The sequence below is a fragment of the Mycteria americana genome, chromosome 3 (genome assembly GCF_035582795.1).
Source record: "Mycteria americana isolate JAX WOST 10 ecotype Jacksonville Zoo and Gardens chromosome 3, USCA_MyAme_1.0, whole genome shotgun sequence".
Classification (NCBI taxonomy): Eukaryota; Metazoa; Chordata; class Aves; order Ciconiiformes; family Ciconiidae; genus Mycteria; species Mycteria americana.
Window position 1 is genome coordinate 103100521 of NC_134367.1, and position 22856 is coordinate 103123376.

The 22856-nt window shown below is 39.8% G+C and overlaps 1 protein-coding gene across 4 annotated transcripts in view; it reads left to right on the forward strand.

Moving 5' to 3' along the window:
• Positions 1-22856, forward strand: part of HHAT (hedgehog acyltransferase) — a 168471-nt gene that overhangs the window by 37986 nt on the left and 107629 nt on the right. For 3 of the 4 annotated variants that reach the window (XM_075496356.1, XM_075496355.1, XM_075496354.1), the window contains one exon: positions 413-448. The exons of the other annotated variant lie outside the window; for it this stretch is intronic. In XM_075496356.1, coding sequence (XP_075352471.1) covers positions 413-448 — 36 coding nt within the window. The remainder of the gene's footprint in view (positions 1-412; positions 449-22856) is intronic. 4 annotated transcript variants of the gene reach the window in all.

Genomic DNA, 22856 nt, shown 5'->3' on the forward strand with positions numbered 1-22856 from the left:
AGAAAGGATTCCACAGTAGATTTGAATAGAGGATCTGCCTGCATATGACAGGAAACATGCAGACTCACTGGTCATCAGGATGCCTAAATTATTTCTGTAACAGATTATACACAATTTATGCTTTATGTGGGTTATACTACTCTGAATGTTACTGCTTTGTTGAAGAAATACTCAAACAAGGAATTTGTGAGCTTTTTAACATGCATCTAAATCTTTCCATATGATGATAATCTTAAATTTCACATGTCACTACAGAAAGGAAATTGTATGTTACACTTTTGCTTCTGTTTTATCAGTTCCAGTAACTTCATATTTATCTTTGGTATTATTGATTGTTTTGAAATAGTCTTTGTGCAATACCCAACAGAGTAGTATCTTTTTAATAAAATATGGTGAATTTTTTTTCTTACAGAAGTTTTGATGTTGGGCTACATCGCTTTCTGGTCAGGTAAGCTAATACTTATTTTGAATTGCAATTCCATATTAAAAAAATATTTCTGTTATAAGTAGAGATGGCCATGTGAATGCAATGCTACTTGGTATTTTCTATGGGAAGATACTCCTTTTGTCTTCCATTTATATATTAGTTTGAGAAACTTTAACTACTTGGCTCAGTTATCTACCCAATGTCACTCTCTAAGGAACCTCTTTAGGTGTCCTTCAGGAAAACCTTGACTGAGAATTTCAGTGGCAGTGTTCCACTCATTCCTGAGGAAATCTTAATTTTTCTTATACTGAAGAAAAACTTTTTAAAAGTTGTTTTTTCTGCTGGTAACTCAAGTACCTTCATACCTTCTAATAAGGGCTTGAATTATATAGAAAATTGTGACTGTGGAGGGGTGTTATTTTCTCAGTAGAGAACTTAATTGATTCAATGCAGGGGATGGACTATGTTCTGAAGATGAATAAGGAAAGTGGAATAATTGCTGTGCATTTTGTTTGACATTTAGAGGAATGCAGTGATTAAAGCAGGGCACTTCAACAAGAAAAGGGAGGTTAATGCATTTGAATGCTACGCTGAGGAACTGGTTTTGCTGTTTGGAGTTCTTCTGTGTGAGCAAAGCCTCAGGTGTTCACTAAGAATGTGTTTGCATTCATTTTTAATAACATACCTGTCACTATCTGCTGATCTTTACAAAGAAGTGTGATGTGTACCATGAAAGGTGAAGTTTGCCATGATCTTCAGGCCCTTAGAGAATTCATTCTATCACTTATTTCATCCCACTAAAATAATGTAATGTCCATCTGTGAAGAACTTAACCTTGGAAGAATGAACCCAGTATGTGAGCCAGAGCATGCTGTTTGGGTCCCACCATGAGGATCAGGTGATGTTAGGCTTCCCTTGATTTGGCCTTACTACCAAACTCATTATTTTAGGCTACTTTGTCATGTTTCCTGGATAAAGACTCTGTTAAGCCTTCAGACTCATGAGTCCTTGTGGCCTTAATGCAGAGGTTTTCAGCACTGATTCACAGACTCCCAGAGCTCTAATAAGTTGATAGCTCCTGATTGCTTTTTCACTCCTCTGGTCGCTCACTTGAAGCATGTGTTTTCTAATGTTTTCGGAACCCTGCTAATTGCTCTTAACTCTAGCTAGTGAAAGAAGCATACAGCTCCAGACGGAATGATAAATGCCCAGAAGCATTTGTCTGCCTTAGGCTCAGCATGACTTGTAAGTGTTCTTTTCACTTTGTCCTCTGAAGTAGCTAAGATATACCCCTTTCAGATTCAGCTTCTCTAGATTATCAGTACTGTGGCTAAATCCAGAAAAAAATGGTAATTTCCTAGTCCGGTGTATTATCAAACAATAATACAAAGGGTACATCTTAAAGGGAAGAATACTGGGTAGGATAATATTGAACACCATGCTTTTGTGGTTTAAACTAAATACAAAAAACATGAAAGAGATGAGATCACACAAAGCCTGTGTCACAGGGAAAATCAGGTTTGTTTTAAGGTTGCAAAGGCAAACCCCCCATCCTGACATCTCCTAACCTTTGAGCAGTAGCCTTTGTAACATTAGGGTTATTGTACATATTTCTCTGCATGTAACACGGACAGCTTTTAACAGACAGCTCTCTTCACTAAAGCTGTAGTGTCAATATTGCTGAAGATACATGTATTTCAGTGTGTAGATATAGCTTTTAGACTACTGAATGTATTTATGTTCTGGTAGCAGTTCTACAAGATTAGTCGCATCTATATTTTGACCAGCAGATTGATTTTTATTTTAAATAATCATATAAGAAATGGAAATCATCATATTAAGAAATAGTTTAAAAATATGCTACTGTTGTAAATGAAATACAGTGCACAAGGTGGTCTCCTGGGAATGCGGACAACTACTTAACCAAGAATAGAATCATGGTAGGTCTTGAGGTACTAAGTTTGAGCCCCTGGTAATGCTTCTGCCACAAAATATGCTTTTGCTTGCTTCATACAAAGAATGTAATAAGATATTATTCTCTTATACTGCATTGGTTTACATCCTGTGGAGATGCAGTATTGGAGTTGTATGCTCGTGCAATCCCTGGACTGCAAATAGCCATTGAATTTGAATGAGTTGAATGTTGTCTTTGACTAATGTGTCACTTTTTCAAAGCCAGCTGTGGGTTCTATGCAGTGTGGTGTTCTAACCTTAGACAGTTTTAATACTTAATTCTGTCTGTCACCTACCCCTCTTAAGAACATGGGGAGCCATCAGATACTTTCTCTGTAACTGTACTGCTAAGGGGGAAATATTGTTCCGTTCTGTTGTAGCAGTATGAGTTTTGCTTGGGTTTCCTTAACTAAAAATTTTTCCTTTGTTTAGTAGATGACTTTTGGACTAGAAAACAGAGGACTTGGTGTTACATCTCTGCTGTTGGTCTGCCATGTGACCTTTAGAAAGTTATTGCCTTTGTTTTTGCCTATTTAGACAGTCTCTGCTCCTGAGAACTTGCAGATCTTCTCCTTCTGTGTTCGTATAGTATCTGTCATAAGTGGTCGTCTTCACAGTTTGGGTTTCTATGTGTGAAATACAAACAGTGGGGGGGAAAAAAAAACCCCAAACAAACCAGAGTTGCAGGAAGTGTTGAAAATCTATGAACTGAGATTTGAAATGTTCAAGAGATACTATATAGTTTTAAATATAAGGATGCCACCCCACAGTGGAACAGGGAACCCAGTATGACACTTTCAAATATAAAATGTGGGGCCAACAAAACTAAAACCAGTCTCTGCTAAAAGGACAATATGTGCATAATTACTTATTAAAATGCTAATTGAAGGGACTAGGACTGTACATAGCCTGGCATACACAGTCAATGGCGTGCCCAAGTGAAGCATGGGACAAAGTAAGATAGAGAATTACAGCTACACAGCTTCTGCTGTGTTCTTATAAAAAAATAAATATAAAATAATTTCTGTCCATCCATCTAGCTGTGGCTTGAACTATGCTTCTGATACAGTTTTTAAGATAGCTCAAAAAGGTTTAGAAATCCCATCTTTTTAAATGTATTTGTTATTGAAAAGTGTATATTATACTGAAATGGCTAATTACATGGTGTTCACTGGCTTGGGCTGAACTGCATTGTTGGATTAGACTTCTAATCACTTTACTTGCATGTTGAAATATGGTGGCATCATCGAACTATTTGTGAAACTAAAGTGCAATTGACTACGTCAGGATCTGGACCTTGAATGTTTGTTAGCTACACCATAGTGTTTGAAGTGGGGATCCTAGAAATTCATGGAGGAAAGATCAGTAATTTCATGATGAAAACTGGATTTTGATACTATCCATTAAAAATGTACTACCATACTTGGAAGGTAATTTGCCCACTGTTTTCACACAATGATATAAAGTATTTGTTACTACTTTTAGGATCAGCAAAAGTATTAATCAATGTTACTTAAATCACACAAATGCTATACAAACATAGTAATATTTTTTCATTGTGACTACAGGAGAAACAACCCTGTTTCTCCTAAATCTAAGCATTCTCAGAATGGAGCAATGGGTGTATTTTCAGAGTTCAAAATGCATAAAAAATAGCCTTTGGGGGGCAGCAGTTTAGAGGGGAAAGAGCAAGGGGGAGGCTGCCTGGTGCTGTTTGCTCACTGAAGCTATTTTATCCAGGCATTTCATCCAGTGCAGAGAACAGGGCACTGGATGAAATAAAATCGTGAACATATGAGAATATTTACTGTCTAATGCCAAACAGTGCTTCCTTTAGGGCAATACTGACAAGGGCAGTGGAGAAGATCATGCCTCCAGGAGCTGTCATTCCTTTTGAAAAATCTCCATGCTTTCAGCACTGCTGTGCCTTTGAAAAAGTGTGAATCATACTCATTTCAGTAGAGATCTGGCTTTGAAAAGACCTGCACAACCACACACCCCCATGTCTCCCAAAGGTGTCCATCTGTTAGCAGTGCTCACAGCTCACCCTATGGTTTGCAATTACTTCAGCTTGTTTAGAGTTGCAGGTTATTTAGGTTTAGTTTATTACCTGGTGCAAAAGTTCTCTAAATACAAAACTTGAAAACCATCCCCTTTTCTAGTTTTCTCAGGTGAAGCAAGGCATAGTTTAGCTCTGGGATCAAAATTCAGTATGGGTTGCCACCTCTATTGATTTTTAGTTAGATACAGGGCACCTCCATGTAAGGGTAGAATGGTCCCATGGTACAAGAGGGATTATGGTTCTAAATAAGGTACACTCATGAAAGAAGATAAGGAAAAGTGCGTTCATCAGCTGGCTGAACTCCTGCTTCTGTTCTCTGTGGAATCCTATAGGACCCCATGTATTTCCATGCCTACCCAAAAGAATAATAGAATAATAATGTTAATGAACTATCTGATAACTTATTTTTAAAAATAAGTTAACAAACAAGTTGTTTTTTTCCTTGTTATTCTACTCTCTTCAGAAAGTTACCACTGAGATCAGTTCCTGTGAGGTCAAACTTTAGAAAAAGTGCAGACATTTCCTCACAAAAGACATCACCACTCTTTACTGAGATGGTGAGAAGTTACTATCTAAGTGTAAGCCCTAGGGGAAGTGTAGACTCACTGAAAAGCTCAACAATATTCAAGCTATCCCAAGCTCAAGAGATCTATGCCCCTGCTTAAAAACCCAAGCAGTTCTTGCTATCACTGTTTCTGTTTAAAAAAAACACACAAACAAAACCAGAAAAAAATCCCAACCCCAAAAAACAACCCAACAAAAACCCCACCACCACCACAACCCAACACTTCTGAGCTTTCTCCTTTTCTCTAATGCACCCAGGTGTTGGAAAGTCAACATCTGATGTAACAGTCCCTTTTAGTTTGTATTGCATTCCTCCTCTAACTGTATTGCTAGGTAAGATCAGAGGTGAGTCTGGGCTCCAACAGCTAGACACAGATTCCCTGCTAGGGTGCCACATGGGATGCAGTGTGAAGCATGGCCCTCTTGGGAGCCAAATACCAGTGCTAATGCTATATAGTCTCTCTGCTGCTGCTTTGAATTTGGCTGCCCATAAAACACTATTGATGTTCTAATATACTGTAGCTGGGCTAGGAAGCACAGTATTAAAGAGATTCCACTTTTTTTTGCAACAGGATTGATAGAAGTACTTGGATAACCATCTCTGCCTTTGAAATCGGTAGGTGTAAAGTTCCACAAGGATGCATCCTTTCTTCTCTGCTCTGTCAAGAAGTTTGGCTTTTGGTTCGCTCTGTGTCCTGGTCACCTAGTCATCTTTACTGCATGCATGACAATCATAGAATGGTTTGGGTTGGAAGGGACCTTTAAAGGCCATCTAGTCCAACCTGCCCTGCAATGAGCAGGGACGTCTTCAACTAGATCAGGTTGCTCAGAGCCCTGTCCAGCCTGACCTTGAATGCTTTCAGGGATGGAGCATCCAGCATCTCTCCGGGCAACCTGTTGCAGTGTTTCACCACCCTCAGTGTAAAAAATGTCTTCCTTATATCTAGTCTAAATCCACCTTCTTTTAGTTTAAAACTATTACCCCTTGTCCTATCACAACAGGCCCTACTAAAAAGCCTGTCTCCATCTTTCTCAAGCCCCCTTTAAGTACTGAAAGGCTGCAATCGGGTCTCCCTGCAGCCTTCTCTTCTCCAGGCTGAACAACCCCAACTCACAACAATGTATGCCCAAACTGTCTTCTGGTGCAAATAATTTCCTCAAGAACAAAAATCTAAGTGTGGTTCTGGGGATCATTCATGCCACAGACCCTTTCCGATAGGTGATATGGATACAAGTACACCAACTTTGTCTTCCTGTGCCCTATGCAGTCTCCTAGTATTTCCCCAGTAGCTTTTACCCTCGGGACTTCCCTTCTCTTTTCAGGCTGTGTTTTTAGTCAGTGTGTAACCTTAGTCTTTTGCCATAAAAAATGGCCACAGTGCTGCCCTCACCTTCCTTCAGACACCTTGAGAAAAACATGGCACCCTAAGGGGCAATTTCTGCATTGTGTGGATTTGGCCAATCTATTCCAAATTAGGTTAATCCTAAACAATTTTGCCAGATCTTTGTGCTGCTTTACTTGGAAGTCCTGGATGAGTGGTTGGAGCAGATGCATTTGACTTTTATAGGTAGCCTGTATGTCTATGGGAGACCCGCTGAATAAGCAATACTCTCTTGTTAGTGTTATCTGTGGTATGCCTATGACAATTTTATGTCTTTATCTTATTTTTCTCACTTGGATCAGTGCTGGCACAAAGGTGCAGTATTGATTAAGCAGCAATGTATCTGGATGAAGGAAAACAATTTATATCTATCTGTAATCATCAAAGTAACGTACAGGGTAAAAGCTGCCAAAGATGCAAGTGATGCACTGCATCATTCGACATAAATCTACTGATATGCTTCCTGGGGAAGGATCCAGTGATGCTGGTACTTAGTTTGTTACATGCAGATGGGACCATTGTGTAGGATACGTGCAGCTGCTGTACTTGCATTCTCTTTTGGGTCCTTTCTGGCTCCAATCCCTAGCCTTTAAACCAAGCAAGGACTAGCAGGGCACGAGGCTCTAGCAAGTATTCACCAGTCTTTGCTCCCTTGGATCACTGTGGTCTTCTGGAGCAGTGCAGATAAAGCCGGTGGAAGTAGCAGAAGCAGTGTTTTCAGTCAAGGGTGTCCAGCTGTGAAACAAGCTTCTAGAGCAGACTAATACAGAAACAGGCTGTTTCTAAGTGACATTACAAAACCATCTTTTTGGACAAGAAAGCCCCACTGTAACAATACCTCTGCAGAGAGCTAAGAACAACAAAAGGTGATTCTTTCCATCACATGATGTATGTCTCGTGATATGCTAGAGACAGCCCTTGTAGAGACTTACTTGAAATTTTATGATTAAGTTAGCACATTGAAAACCCAAGTATGTAGTCTGGTTGCTAATATAAGCAATTGTAGTAATCACTAGATGTGATTGAATGGCTTTGTATCTAATTTATAAGTAGTTCTAAGGTTAAAGTGTTTATTTTATTACTGTGAAGAGGTAGTGGTATTGGCTTAGGAATTATTTCTTGTTTAAATTTCCTTTCAATATGGGGCCTTAGGGTTTCTGCAAAAATTGTTTTAACGTTCTAAAATACAGAAGGGAACAGCAATCAATCTATCCATGGAGACCCCTACATGGAGGAGCTGAAAGATACAGCTCTTTTCATAAAATACTGCAGTTACATCCAGCTGCATCACAGACTCCTGTGAGCTCTGCTTTCAGACATGCTGGAAGTTTTGCAATGTTTGCTGGTGTTGGCAATTTTTGAAGGGGTCAGCACCGGTCTAATTGTGTTCCTATTGAAAGCAGTGATTACACTGAAGTGATATTTAAAAAAAAAAAATCGAACTGGACAGTGCTTGGAAGCTTCTGAAATGTTCCCAACTACAAGATCCAGCCCTACCACCGTTAAAGTCCATAGCAAAACTCCTGTGGGTTGCGGTGGGAGGCCCCATGAATGTTCTGCTGTGTGTGTGCTGGGCATAAGTCTGAACTGTACAAGTGACCGTGATGTATAACATCAGTTGGGGTGTCTTGCTTAGAGTGGGACAGTGTCCAAAAAACCTCAAGTTTGTTTTTAAAAAAACAAACAAACCCAAAAAACTTGATCAGACAGTAATAAAGAATGATGCTAAATTGCTTCAGAGCAACTGCAGTTCTCTCAAACACCTTCTCAGAATTAAACCTTCTTTTTTTTTTTAATAGAGGAAACAATCTGTTGTTACATAATGAATTAGCATGGAGCATGTTGCAAAAATAAGGCTGGGTTTTGTATAAACAAAACGTGAATCTTTATGTAAATGTTATGTAAATGTGACATTTAACTTAAACTGTTGGAGTGGGGAAGGTCAGGATTAACAAGGTACAGATCTCATCATGTTTATGTGTTGCAACTGTGAATTAAAACAGTTTGTTATTTTTGTTGCAGGGTGTTTGAGTTACTATCTATGAGCAAGAAATACACTGTTTGTGGAACGTTGAGTATTTTGAGATTCAGTTCATGCTGCTTTTAAATAATTTTCCTGAGTAGTTTAATGGAGCTGGATCAAAGGTTATATTTCAGTATAATAGAAGAAAGTATGTGCCCAGCAGTCTTGAACTACCTGAGATTGTAAGGATTCTGAATTTATTCTTTGTGAAGTCCAGGTAATTATATCATGGGAACATTTTTGTTCCTGACTTTGACTATAAGGGCCAGAATTTGGCTGGAGCTTACATGTTGATTTCAGTCTGAGGAACTTTGCGTCTTTCGTAACTGCAGCAACCTGTATTTCAGAGTCACAAAACTGAATATATAAGAGATGTTATTTATATTTTAAAAAAATACAATTTATGTAGTGCTTCCAGTTCTACCAAGTGCTTGTAGTTAAAGCTAAACATACGTATAAAGATTTTATATGACCTGGAGTGTAAATTTACAAATTTCTGCTTAACTTTTCTTTTTGATTAATTCTTTTGTCTTTCTCACTTCTAATGTTGTCTTTTTTCTGCTGTGTTGTGGTCCATATTTGTACTTTGGCCTGTTAAGAGACATGACTACAGCTTCCAAATAGCAGGGTGCAGTTGGTATAAAATTCAATCTCAAAGTTATTTCATGTTTTATGTTTTAGATGTGTTTCGGAAAGCCACGTGCTATTTTTGCGTGATAGTATATTGGAATTGTTAAGATGTAGACCAGCGCTGGAAAAAGATGTGGGGAAAAAAAAGAAAATAAGGATGAAAAGAGCATTCTTTTCTACTCCCAGCTTCTGGTAAATTAGTTGTATGCAGCACAGCTGCCGTAAATTACATCTTAGCCAGTGTATGATTGAGACTAAACCTTTGTAATCGGAACCGCTGCTGCTCTGAGGTTACCTTTCATCCTCCCCCTGAAAAAGAAACGTGTTATGAACCTCCCGCCCTGTTTTCCCTGGCCCATGCGGGAGAACTAAAGCCTTAAATTACAAGGGCTTTATTCCCGGCTGGCTGCTAATTCGGTACCAGGGAAAGCCCTGATAGCGGCGGCGTTTCCCAAAGGGCCCTCGCCTTTCCCGCTCCCGGCCGCCAGCTTCGGCCGGAGCCGCCCCAGGGCCCCGCCGCGGCGGGCGGGGGGGGCTCCGCCGGCGCGGCCCCTTCCTGCCGCCAGGGGGCGGCCTTGCCCCGGCGCTGCCCGCGGGGCTGCTGCCCGCCAGTCGCCCTGGGGCCATCGGCGTCCCGCCCCACCCGGCCGCTGTTCGCCCCGTCGGTCAGACACCGGAGTCGCCTAGAGTCTGCTCTAGTGTGTTCTACCGCAACGCAGGCACGAAGAGCTGCAGTTTGTCTTTCTGCGCTTGTGCTTTGCTCGTACCTAGCGGAGCTTGGGAAGGGGTGAAACTTTGCGTGTTCAAGCTGTGCTTTCTCTGTCAAGTCTTTCTCTGCATGGCAGATGTTTTGGGGAGTGGCATGGGAGTCCACAAGGCTGCCTTTATGTTTTTTGGAAGACTGTACCATTCTAGGAAATGCGTGTCCCAGAGGACGCAATCTATTATGCGACCTCCTCTGCTTCTGTGCCTTCTCTTCCTGAAGGTCCCAGTTCAGACAGTAGGTAGTTCGTATGACATATGGGATTCTAGGAACAGCTGCTCAGAATAACCTATCTGGGTTAGCACAGTGGAAGACAGAACGACTCCCTTCATCCCCGTGGGCAGGAAAGCTTGCATGCATTTCTCTTTGGCTACTTTATTGTGTGGAGGGACTGGGCTGGGGACTGAAGTGTTCTGAATCCTCTCCTGAAGGTCACGGCTCTTTGGCTCATCTTTGTGCTCAGGCTTAGCTTGCTTGACTTTGCCTGGGTCCAAAGTGGTTTTGAGGTGGCTGTGATATAGCATGTCAAAACAATAACTTCTTAACTTCAATCTGAAGTCATAAGTTACAACGTTTTCTCAGATCATCACATCTGGATAGTACATTATCAGATCTGTTACTGAAGAAGATAGCATTACTGCTTAGTTTATGGCTGTGCGGTAGCGTGCAGCAGTTTCAATCAGATCGATACCCCAGTAACCTGTGTGGTTGTTAGCACACAGTCCGCTTTCAGTCCTTGTCCTTCCAAGCTCCAATACTTGGCTCTGGGTTCTCTGAATAGTCCAGGAGAGTTTATAGAGTTAAGGAAGTCTCTGTGTTTAAACATCTACCTTAGAGCAAGGTGCAAAGAGTGGGCATGAGAAACAAACCTAAAAGAGGGGAGGAAAGGATGAAGGCAGGAGGCTTGATAACTCATATCTAGTTACCCACAGATCAGGTTATTTGAGGGTTTCAGTATGGAGGTAAAAATACTTTGAGACACCTGAGTGGCGGCATTAGACCTTGATATCTGAGTATGTCTGCAGCAGTATTGATTTCAGTAGTAAAGCCTGAGCAGAGGACTTGACTGCAGTTATTTACAGCACTGATGGCACTGTTAGTGTGTTTAGAGCTGTAAGCAGGATACCCGGGAGAAGGTAGAGTACGCTGTTTAAAAAGTGCTGCCTCTGTGGGATAGGAGGCGTTTTAGTGAATGTCAAGCTGAATAAGATACTGTATTGAAAGCCATATTCTCTCTGGATTGATGCCTAAGTGGCGTGTGGAATTGCTGAGTGCAAATCACAGGCCACCGGTGTTACGGAAGGCTCTGGGATCTGTCTGTGGATATGGATGCTGTTCTGGCTGACCGGCAGTACTGCGATGTAAAGTGCAATCCTAGCTTCACTATGGACTGTGGGAATTCAGTGAGAGCCGAATTTCACCCTGAAGATCTCCATGTTTTTTTCTTTTCGTAGATGAAGTAGGACAATGATCATCCCTTGTAAAACGCTTTGAGATCTATGGATTAAGAATGCTATATAAGAGCTCAATGTTGATATTTAGTATAAGCTCTTTACATAACACCAAGAACAGATGATAAAACAGGACAGGAAGTAACTATTGGATTTGGAATCGTTCTATCACAGATATAAATTTAGGGTAAAAAAAATTTGATTTTTTGCAGTCTGTATGCGCTCTTGATTGCGTTTACTTGGATGGATTATAAATGTAAATAGGGAATTTGTAGTAAAATGTGATCTTTTACATAGCTAAGGTAAAATCAATAAAGCACGTATAAACTATGTCAGTTAACACCTTTGCAGATATGTTGTTTATGATATACAGTTTAAGGGGAAACACTACATCCCTAGTTCCTAAAGAAATTAGGCCATGTGAATCAAAATCTGATGCAGACTTCCATCTTAAAGGTCACACATAAATAATTGAGTAGAACTCCTATTTTTGAAGGAATGAGGGGTCAAAACCTTCAAACTTCTATTTATTTTACTATCTGAAATAAGAGAGTAAAGTAACATGCTGTAGTCTTCCTAGTATATCCCAAAAATGTAATTGCAGTACCTCCATGCAGTGCTGAAGAACGAGCTAAGCCCATGGCAACCAAAGGATAATACTTTTTATCAGTTGTCATACAGTTCTTGTTTGCTTTCTCCTGGAGAAGATTTAGCATTTTCCTGCAAGCAACACAGCTGGACACTTGAAAAGTAACTCCACTTTCCAGCCAGCCTCTGCTGTTCTGTTCTATGTGAATAGCAAAATGCAGTTTGCTTGCCTGAGTTATGTGATGTTACCCAAACATAAAAAGAATTAAATAAAGCAGAATTCCACCTTGACTGATGTAAAGAGAATCGAGATGTATAAGTAGTAAGTATTGCTCTACTGTTTTTTTGTGAATACTGATATTATATAATAAACATTATCTCCTCTAGCGATAAGGATAATGGCATTCCATGTGCTAGTGCTTTTCAGAGAGAGTTCTGGTAGATTTAGAGATTATTTCAAAACGTATCTAGCATTTTGGTTCAATGAACTGCTTTTCAAATCTGGATTAGACTATTGCCTTGAAAATATTAAGCACTACTCTGCTAGTGAGGCAGAGTAGTTTTAAATACTGATCTTAGTTTTTTGACCAGTGATAGGGAGCTAACATTAGAATGTAAACTTCAGTAGTGTTTTTCTTTGATTTCTGCTAAACTCAAATATATAAATATATATATAGAATATATATAAAATACCTTTTCTGGATGGGTGGAAAAGGGGAGCCAACAGAGGTCATGAGTTGCTCAGGTAAATTTTCTCATTTGAATGCCCTCAGAGTGTAGCAACAACTTGGGAGCAAATCTTGTTCAAGGGTAACCTAAGTAGAGTTGATCCTGCCATGGAGGAGAGATTAGCTGACCTCTGCAGGATTCACAGCTTGTCTAAAAGAATATTATATGTGTTCACTAATAGAAATTTTTGCAAACACACAGCAACAGTGAAATGCAGAACTTTGCCTGTAGGATGGTAGACAGGCTGATCGTGTTCAAGCTGCATAACAGTTTCCAGGGCACTTTTTGGCTAGGACATAGCAGGAAAAATGTTACTTCTTAGAATAATATGTCTGTCTCGGTCTCTGTATGCTACTTAGACTGTACTGTGCTACTTGAGTCACTATCCCTGGAGGGATTCAAAAAATGTGTAGACATGGCGCTTAGGGACATGATTTAGTGGTGGACTTGGTAGTGTTAGGTTAGTGGTTGGACTTGATGATTTTAAGGGTCTTTTCCAACCTAAAAAATTCTATGATTCTCCTTATCACCTTGTACTGAAATCAGTACTACAGGACTGCTGTCGGTGTTGGAGTTCACTACCTTGGGTTTATTTGTGCTTTGTTGCTGTGTGATGACTATGCATACAGGACCTAAGGCTATGTGCCACCCCTTAACTGAATGAAGTCAATTTCCAAATATGAAGGACTCCAAAATACCTCCAGACTTTACTGTGCTGGGGACTCTGTATAGAATTTCTCGGCTTTCGAGTGCGAGTCAGGCGTCTTCTGAGTACTAGTGGTATCACAGAGTTACTTGTCATTCCTCCCCCAAACAATAAGAAGCCTAGGAAATCAAAATCAAAATGACCTGATTTAGATGATATCTTTGCTTAAAAGTGCTGTTATACAGAATTAACCTTTCATTTAGGGTGATGACTCAAGATAAGAGGAACTTCTTTTGCATTAGAAGTAAATGATTAAAACTGCAGCTGTTGAAATGGATAGAGCTTGAGAGCAGCCTTTGGTGGTCAGTTTTAGCTGACAGCCAAGTAAAAGCTCTTACTTGGAAGTGAGACACCTGCAATTTTATCATTGGTTTCAAGGCAAGGGATCGTCTTCTACTGGAAATAAATTACAGATGAAATATTAGTAAATGAACTTGAGTCAAGGGCTTCCTCTGTGCATGTTCAATAAGGGTTTGTCCTATATAATGTACTTGATAGCACCAACAACTAGTAGATGTCAGTGTGTCTTTCAGAGCTTCATCGAACAGTCAGCTATTGAAACAGACATGACATATGGTGGGAGTTTCTGTAATGTAGATCTTAATAAATATTTAATTTCTTCTTGTTTATAGTGTCCTGTAATTTTTAAACTATCTCAACAACAAAATGGAGATGGTTAACAAAGTAACCATGGAAACCTGCTTTATCCTCTTTGCCTCCCTCTCTCTGTGGAAATGTTTTTTTTAATTATATTTATGATTTCTTTCCCTCACTGTGATTTGAACTGAACCAACAGCATAACCCATAAAGATTGTATTTTAAGTTGTTGGTTATCTAGTCACAACCAATAGAACAATATTTGTATGATCAGTGTAAAGAGAGAGTTTGCATTTGTACTCTTTATTTGGGGTAGCACTGCGAGAATAAAGTAAGTGGTACCAAATAACTGTATGTAATGCTAGTAGCAAGCCATGACTGGACAAAATACATTTCTGCATTTCTGAAGAATGGGATCTTCAAATTTGCAATAGCTTTTTTTTCATTGTGAGATGCTGGATGAGGAAAACATATAAGCAATCATTTGAGGTTTTTATTGCTATTTCAAGTATATGAGTGCTAACTTGCATAAGGTCAAAGCATTATTAGGCAAAATTATTGTACCTTGGATGGGGGGGGCAGACTCTTAAACTGGAGACAGTGCCTCCACTTTGAAGAAAGGTCACCTGAAGTCTTGTTTAGTTCCTCAGATTTTGGGAGACTTTCTTTTAGGGAACCTGGTAGGTTAGAGCAAAAGTTAACTACAAGTATAAAAGCAACCATGGGGGGTCAGAGCAGAGCTCACCCTGGCCAAGCACTGTCTTTGCTAGCAGTCAGCAGTGAGCACCTAGTGAGGAGGTGTGTACAGCTGGGTCAAGCCTTGTTGGTAAACTGTCTTCAGCAATTTGTGGTTCGTGAACTTCTGGAGTCAGGAGTGGCATCTTCATGTATGATGGCTTGTAGCGTGCGCTGGCTTTTGGACTCCGTGGATTTAGATTAGAATTGCTGCCATGTAGGTGTAATGCCCTCCAAGGAGGGGGCTACCTGCAGCACTTTGTTCTTTTTGAGCTCTCAGAGTAGGAGCTGTACTCTCTTGGCACTTGGAGTCACTCGGCAGTTTTTAAATGGGAGAGCATTGCTTACTGTTTGGATCATATAGCCTATTGTCAAAATACAGGCAGGTTTTGCAGGGCTGATCATTCCTGAATCTACAGAACTGACAAAAAGGAATGTAAAAGGAAACAGTGCTTTATGTTTAGAAATTGGCTTTAGCATTAGAAGAGCTGGAAGAAAGAACACCAATATTAGGTATAATTTACGTTTCTAATTAATTCCTCACAAAATAATAATTGCAAATACAAAATACATGTTTTACATAATCTGAGACAATTTTAAGAAACACCTAAGTATGTTAAAATTTGACAATGCTTCAGATTCATATTTTAATTCTGGGCTGTTATTTCAAGGTGATTCTCTGTATGTTGGCATGACAGTAATTAAGCTTAAACTCAACAGAAAGGGTTAGTGGTCTTTAATTTTTGTCAAATGAACAATTGATTTCAGTAATGTAAAACCAACTTTTATTTCTTGGATTAACTTAGTTTCAGTAAGACATCAGTTAGCTGAATGCTTTTGTTGTCCCTTGACTTCCATAATTTGGAGTTGGAGAATAACTTCTTAGTGGTCCTCTAGTGATCTGGAACATTACTCTGTTGTTTATTACAGTACTGGCTGTACTGCTTTCTATCTGGTTTTAAGAATTTCTGTTGCCAGGATTTTCATCACTTTTTGTCCCTGTTTTTATGGGCAACAGTTCTAGTTCACTGAGATACCCACCTTTACAAGATTTTCCCTGTCTTCTCTCATTCCTGATTTCAGAACTGAAGATTTGTTGATGTTTTGAACTGTCTGATCAGAGCTTAGCATGACTCAAGAGCAGTGGTTAAGGAGCAAAAGTTATAATGAATAATTTTTGCAATTTGGTATTCATGGTTTTGCCTCAGGTTTTGGTTTGTAGTACTGCAGGGCATTCTGTCTTATGCAGGTTTCCAGTTGCCTACAGGAGTTGTTATAACAGGAATTAAGCCCTGACTTCAAGTAAAGAAATTGTATGGAAGCCATCAGTATTTCACTTCTGTATAAAAAATGGCCTTAATAGGGACAGTGTTGAATACACCAGGCAGAAATTGCTCTTGCAGGCCAATCTTCTGTTACTTCTACTCTCTTGTAGATGTGATATCAAGCTCTTTCTTCAGGTTTTTGATTCTCAAAAATTAATAGTGGCAAGTTAGCATAGCTATAACTAAGTGAAAAGTTGTGATTGAATTGTCTGGTTGAATTTCTGGGCACAATCTGTGAAGAAGAGTTACAGCATGTGCCAACAAAACTGCAGGTGTGGTACAATGACACATAGATTGCTCAAAGTAGACATGGTCTTGTTTGCTTAATGTTACCAAGTTAAAAGACATCTTGGTGCTAGGAGGCAAGTATCTGTATTACAGAACATTAACCTTGGTTGCTTTTTGGACAGTGCTTAGAGAAGGGTGAGCAGGTCAGAGGCCTAGTGCTCAAAAGTGAATTTCAAAAACTGTCTAGTACTATACATGCCCTTTGTTCCTCTCCAAATTATTTTTGTGCCTCACATGGCTGTTTTAAATGGTTTTTTTTCCTCCTGTTCTGTTGAACTGAGGAAAGATGAAAACTTGATTCACCTCAAACAAGGAGCAGTGAGACAAGGTTTTATGAAGTGCTGTCAAGTGCACAGACCAAATCAATGGGGAAAGCCTGAAATTATTTTCCTCAAATTTCTTTCACCTTAAACATGGCTTTATAACAAAAGGCTCGGAAAGCAATATTTGGGCAGAAGTGTCTCGCTTCAGCTGATGGTGTGTCTGAAGGGTTCAGGAGTAAATTACAAAAATAACAACTGTTTTCATTAAGATGTTTCAGCTGTGGAGGCAAATGTGTTGGAGTTACGTGCTTTCGCTAGAGCTGTAGGTGCACAACTCGTTTTTAGGATCAGACTGACAAATCATTTAATCACAGAAAGCTAACATATCTTTGTGCTGATTATGATCAGTGTCTCAGAGGCAGCATACATCTTGACCGGTTGATTATCATTTCACTGAAGTAGCATAGAACCTCCAGAACCTGTGCAGAGCAGTCACAGTGTGCCAACTCCTCTCATGTATCCTATGGAATCTCTTGAGGGCAGTAGGTAGAAAATATTGTTATGACTTACTCTGTAGATATTAAATATTTATATCATCAGTCCACAGAATTGCTGACTTGACATTTTATGCCAGCTTATAGTAAGAAGAGAACTTTTTTAAAGTGTAGTAACATGTGAATAACTGTGTATATGTATGAATAAACATTAGGCCACTTTTCACAGGAGTAAAGTGATTTTTTTTCTCCTCATTATTAAACAACAAAGTTATTAATGCCATGATGCTTCAGACCTTGAAAATACATATGATTTTCTTCAAAAAGATCCTCATGTTTGTGTCAAGATCAACACAAAACATGTTCTGTTCTGTTTCTATATATTTTATAGAAATAAAGATTTTGTTTCTCTCTGAAGAACTATGTGACTTGAGGTCCTGATGCTGCCCCCAGAACTGCTGATGCAAAAGTCCACCCAGAGGTGCATGCAGTAGGTCCTAGTTTTGTCAGAAGGATCATTGAAAAATAAATAGGCAGTCAGAATGTCCCGTAGTTCAGACTCATAAGGCCTCAGAAGACTAACAGTGAAGTTAGTACTTCCACCTCTTGTACGCTTCCTTTGATGTCCGAGTTCAGTTAGGACCACCTTGCTCATCCATGCAAGCCTCTTGCTGCCTTTGCTTGATTTCTTATTTGTCAGGATGGACCTTTCTTGAGCTCAGAGGAGGTGATCCATGAATATCAGCCAGCTTTCCTGGGCCCCTCTTCTCGCCAGAGCCATATCCCATGGGGTTCTTTTAAACAGATCTCTGAAGAGGATGGTGTCTGCTCTCCTGAAATCCAAGGCTGTGGTCCTGCTTTCTGCCCTGCTCCCTCCTCTCAGGATCCTGAAGCCCATCATCTCATGGTTGGTTACTGTAGCCAAGGCTGCCTCTGACTTTCCTGTTCCTGGCCAGTTCTTCGTTGTTTGTAAGTACGAGGTCCAGCAGAGCACCTTTCCTTGTTGGTTCCTTGATCATCTGTGTTGGGAAGTTGTCATCAATGCACTCCAGAAGTCTGCTAGATTACTTGAGGGCTGCTGTGTTGTCCTTCTAGCAGATATTGGGGTTGGTGAAGTCCCCCATGCGGACCAGGGTCTGTGAACATGAGGCTTATTCTGGTTGTTTGAAGAAGGCCTTATCTCCATGATCAGGAGGTCTATAGCAGATATCCAGTACAGTGACACCCATCCCTAGGCAGGGCTCCATGCACTCCAGCCGCTCTCTCACATATTGGGCAAGTTCCCCTCCTGGCCTTCCCATCCTGTCCTTCCTGAAGAGCCTGTATCCATCCGTCACAGCATTCTAGTCTTGTAACTGCACAGACCTCTAGCTCCTCCTGTTTGTTCCCATGCTGCCTGCATTAGTGCAGAGGTGTTTCAGAGGGCCACCTGAGCATGCTGAGTCCCCAGAGCAGGCTTGAGAGCTTTCCCCATAAGACCGTTCCATGTTGTTGTTGTTGTCTTTTGAACAAAATGTACTGTAAAGTATACAGAGATGTACTTTAGTAGTCCTGAAACAAATTACAGAAGTGTTTTTAGCCAATATCCTTTGTTGGGTGTATCTATTTTTCCTGCATTTTGATTTGTTTTTAATTTATGATCAACATTAAAGGGGTATGGGGTTCTTTTTCTGTGTAATCAGTTTAGTACTAGCCCTTAGGAAATCATGTTAATGAAGAAAGCTCCCAAATGACTCTGTTTAGATGTACATTGGGTGATGAACATGGCTTCCTCTGTTTTGTTGGTTTATCTTGGTTGTAATTTTCAAAGTGGTGTGAATTTTTTGGAAAGATGTCTAATTAACATTTTTTTGATACAAAGAAAAGAAAGGAAGCTCTAAAGAAAGCTGGTTTATTTGCATTCTTTTATATGTAATAAAACAGTTTGTGATCTGTCTATATTAATTTATTCTGGGTTTAATATCATTCCATCTGTGCTTTTTTGAGTTGTTGCTACTAAACAAAAAGGTATCAATGAAATACTTACATATGAACACCTGGCAACCAGTTGTGCAGTGCACAGTGTTCTGCTGACTTTGTGAGAAGTCTCAGGTCAGAAAAGTTATTAGAGTGGCAGCCTGCAAGGACGGGAGCACTGGCACGGCAGTGTCAATGATCTTCCAGTCCTGATAGGAACGGATAATACGTGTTGCTGATCGCTAGGCTTAGAAAATGGGGGAACAATAGGGAGAATGAACAGAGGACAGTAGCACGGTTTTACTTGTCTTGTATGTAGTACTGGCAATATAGTTGTGTTGGAAAATGCTCCTGTATTTTCAATGACTTCATGATTAATGATGATTTGTAGTCTTTCGTCTTTGTAGAAGCACTCCTGTCTCACAACTGATGTAACTGGAATTAGGATTGAGTCCATTGTTTTTAAAATCACTGTTTACCATACATAGGGACATAAGTATTGTTTCTCCGTGTTTCTGCACATTTACCTGTACGTGCTCGGTGTACAGCGCACAGTCCTAGCTCTGCTGAAATGCCTGAATGTAGGGGAAAATACTACTTAGTGTCTGTAAGTCTTTCCTAAATACTATTAGGGCTTCATTGATTTAATCTGAAATGTAAAGCCACACTGTTTAGACGTCTTGAATCAGAGGGGGGGGAAAAAAACCCAAAATATCTTCCTACTATGCAGGTGGTCCGAGACAAAGTGTTGTCTCTCTGTGGCGTACGTGCTTGTTTCTCTTTGCTTTTTTGTATGCAAGGTAATGTTGCCAATGTTTAAGATATTGGAAAGTGAAGATAAGAGCCTCAACTAATCCCATCTGACTGAAGGCACTTTATAATTTCATCATACCTGCCCCTTTACTGATTTGAGGTAAATAACACTAGAGGAGGTTTTTTCCTTCATTGCCATGGGTTTAGGAGGACGAAATGGGACTGTTATTTCTATTGCATACACAAATGCCTCAGAAGACATGATCTAAAGGCAGTTGGTGATTCCAAGAGCAACGGGCTTTGACTCCTCTTCACTTTACAGAAACCGTAGCCACAAAATGTACAAACAGGCTGAAAATTGCTATTGTTTGCTTTTGGTAGTGTCTACTACCCACGCTGCCAAAGGGTAAATCATAACACTGGGCATGGGAGAAGCAATTCCTCTGTATTCAGGGGAAGCGTGAAGTGATGGGGAGTAGGAAGACAGTGCGTGGATTGAGTTCTGACTGTGTGGCAGGCTGGGCTTCTTGGCGGCAGATGGCATTGAAATGTCAGAGCATTAAAATATGCATGTCAGGAATAGGATTGGGCATGTAAGAGGTAATTATTCCACAGAAAAGTGATATTTCTGTGAAACAGATTCTGAGAGGATTTCGGATGGTTGCTGCTGTGATTAGCTATCTTAGGCTTATTACCCTGTCTTTCAGCCCTGGTAGGAGACTGCCACAACCACTTTAGTTAACAGACTCTCAGTTATTTAAGGGGAGGCAGAAATGAATGAATCCTCCAATCCTGCCTTTCTGATCTGGGAAAGGAAAACCTTCTTTGCTTGGAAAAGGTCTCCAGAAAGTCTCTTTCCAAGTTACTCAAGAGCTGCTCTGAAATAGGTTCCTATTGATCATTTTAGGTTAAGATTATTCTTCCTCAGCCAATGTCCAGCATCTTTGCACCATTTTCTGTTATAGCAGGACCATCTATTTTCCTCGTCCTTAAAGATAAAAAAATCCAATTCCTAAGGATGATGTTCATAAATTTTTGCTGTCAGTATTTTGCTAACGTCTGGATTCTGCAATCCTGGTAAATCATACAGGCTGGCCAATAAAGCACTATATTAATATAGAAATGTGCTGCTTTTATCTGATAAAGCAGTATCAGATAAGCACTGTGTGCGGAGTCCTAGCTGTCTGTGTTCCTGGATGTATTATTTACATATTATCAAACTGATGGGCCTACTGAATATTGTAGTAATAGGTGTCTGTGTGCGAAGGTAAAAGTACTTTGTAATGTGTTGTCTATAGACGCAATATCTGCTTTACTTAGTTGCTTATAGATGTGTTTTCTAACACAACACACCGAAGGCTGTGACTTCGGATCTGAATCTAAAACAGGTTTTTGGCTGTGAATCCTTGTCTCGGATGCCGTGGGACAGTTTTGTGTCAGGAACGTGGCTCTGGTGTCCATTTTTCAGTAGTTTGGCTGTTAAAAAATTCTGTTCATCCATCCTCCTGGTGCTTAATTCATCCTATGTATTATGATGGCTCTTTAGGCCATCTTGTGTGTCTCCTCCCTAAACCCTTGTTTTGAGCCAGAATTCCTGTATGATGAGGCCAGTGCACTGGCCCATGCAACTATCTTCTGGACAAAGAAACATGAAAGGCTGGTGGAGTCTCCTTGTCCCTACATCCCCAGCTGCTGTGGATGCTCCAAGAGAATTGTGTAGGATTCATAAGTTGATTTAGGAATTTTTCTACAGCCAGGTCTTGTATTACTTGCTTATTTTTAGTATTAGGATCTCAATCCATTAATTACTTGTAACATCGGTCATTTAAAACCTCTCATTGTGTCCTAAAGAAGGTAGCTTCTAAGCAGATTACTGCATTAGGCTGTGTTACTTTAACTCAGTGTTCATACCAGTCACTTTTGCTATGAACTATATACATAATTGAAGCTGAGAGTGAAACTTTTATTATCTTTCAGTTCCTTTACAGCTGTTTGTCTTAAACTATCTGGGAAGTCCTCCAATGACCAATTTTCCTGTGAAAATCCATGCACCCTCTCCTTGTTTGCCCAGCAACTTGCACAAAAAGGGCAGTTCAATCCTACAATGCAGCTACCACAGTAAGAAAAGGTGAAGAAATCTGTAACATGATCTTTGCTTGCTCCCTGGATAATTACACTGAATTCAAGCTCAGATTGCTGTGGCTTGGCCCTTGAAGTTTTTATGGTATATACCAAAGACTGTGATGAAAGATACCTATCTTTAAGGTGAAGGATGTTTTAAATGTGACTGTTGTGAAGCACGTATGTAAATTTGGTATAAGTTTTGCTATAATTATCCTTCCCTTTCTTAGACTTTTCCAAAAAAACTGTGTATGTATGCTGTAAATGGAGATACCTGTTAAGTACCTTACCCTGGGTTTAGGAGTTGTAGGTTCAATATCCTACTTTTTGATGTGTTTACGTAAAACAAGTATCTGAAATTCTTAATGTTGAAATAGGTAGGCTGTTTTCACTTAGATACTTACTAGTTACATGAAATTTTGTCCCAATCATATTTTTCTGGTACAACACCAAAATCTTCTAACATCTTATTTGCAGTGTGTACATCTAAGGAATAGAATTGTAGAAAATTAAATGCAGTAGGTTTTGATTGTGGAAAAAAAATAGCATTACGCCATGTTTACATGATACATGACAGACAATTCTAGACAGCCAAACATTATCATCTTATGCCTCCTTGCTGTCGATACCAAATTTTGACTGAGATTTTTCACAGGTTTTGAGGCGCTTTGCCTGAAAAATGAAAACTGCTCATGAAAACTACCGAAAATTGCTGAAAATTATGTTCTTGTATCATTGTATCTAAGCTGACTTTTCCATTGCAGTGCGATCTCTCAAGTTGTTTCTGTAGCTTGTGTTCTTCTGGTAGCCGCTCTCTCTCTGCCTTTTAAATCAATTTTAATTCTTTAGCTTAACCTTTTCCATTCGGCGCATTTAAGGGTTTGGAATTTTGAAAGTGATAAGTAAATTTATTTTGTCTCTTTTTAAAACATGTATTCATGTTATCTCTGCCTTTCTCTTTTTCTTACTCAGTCAGCTGGGTTTTTTCTAGCCTTTATAATTTCTGCCACTCTTAACTTTTGCTTTTGCCCCTTCAGGTAGTCTGC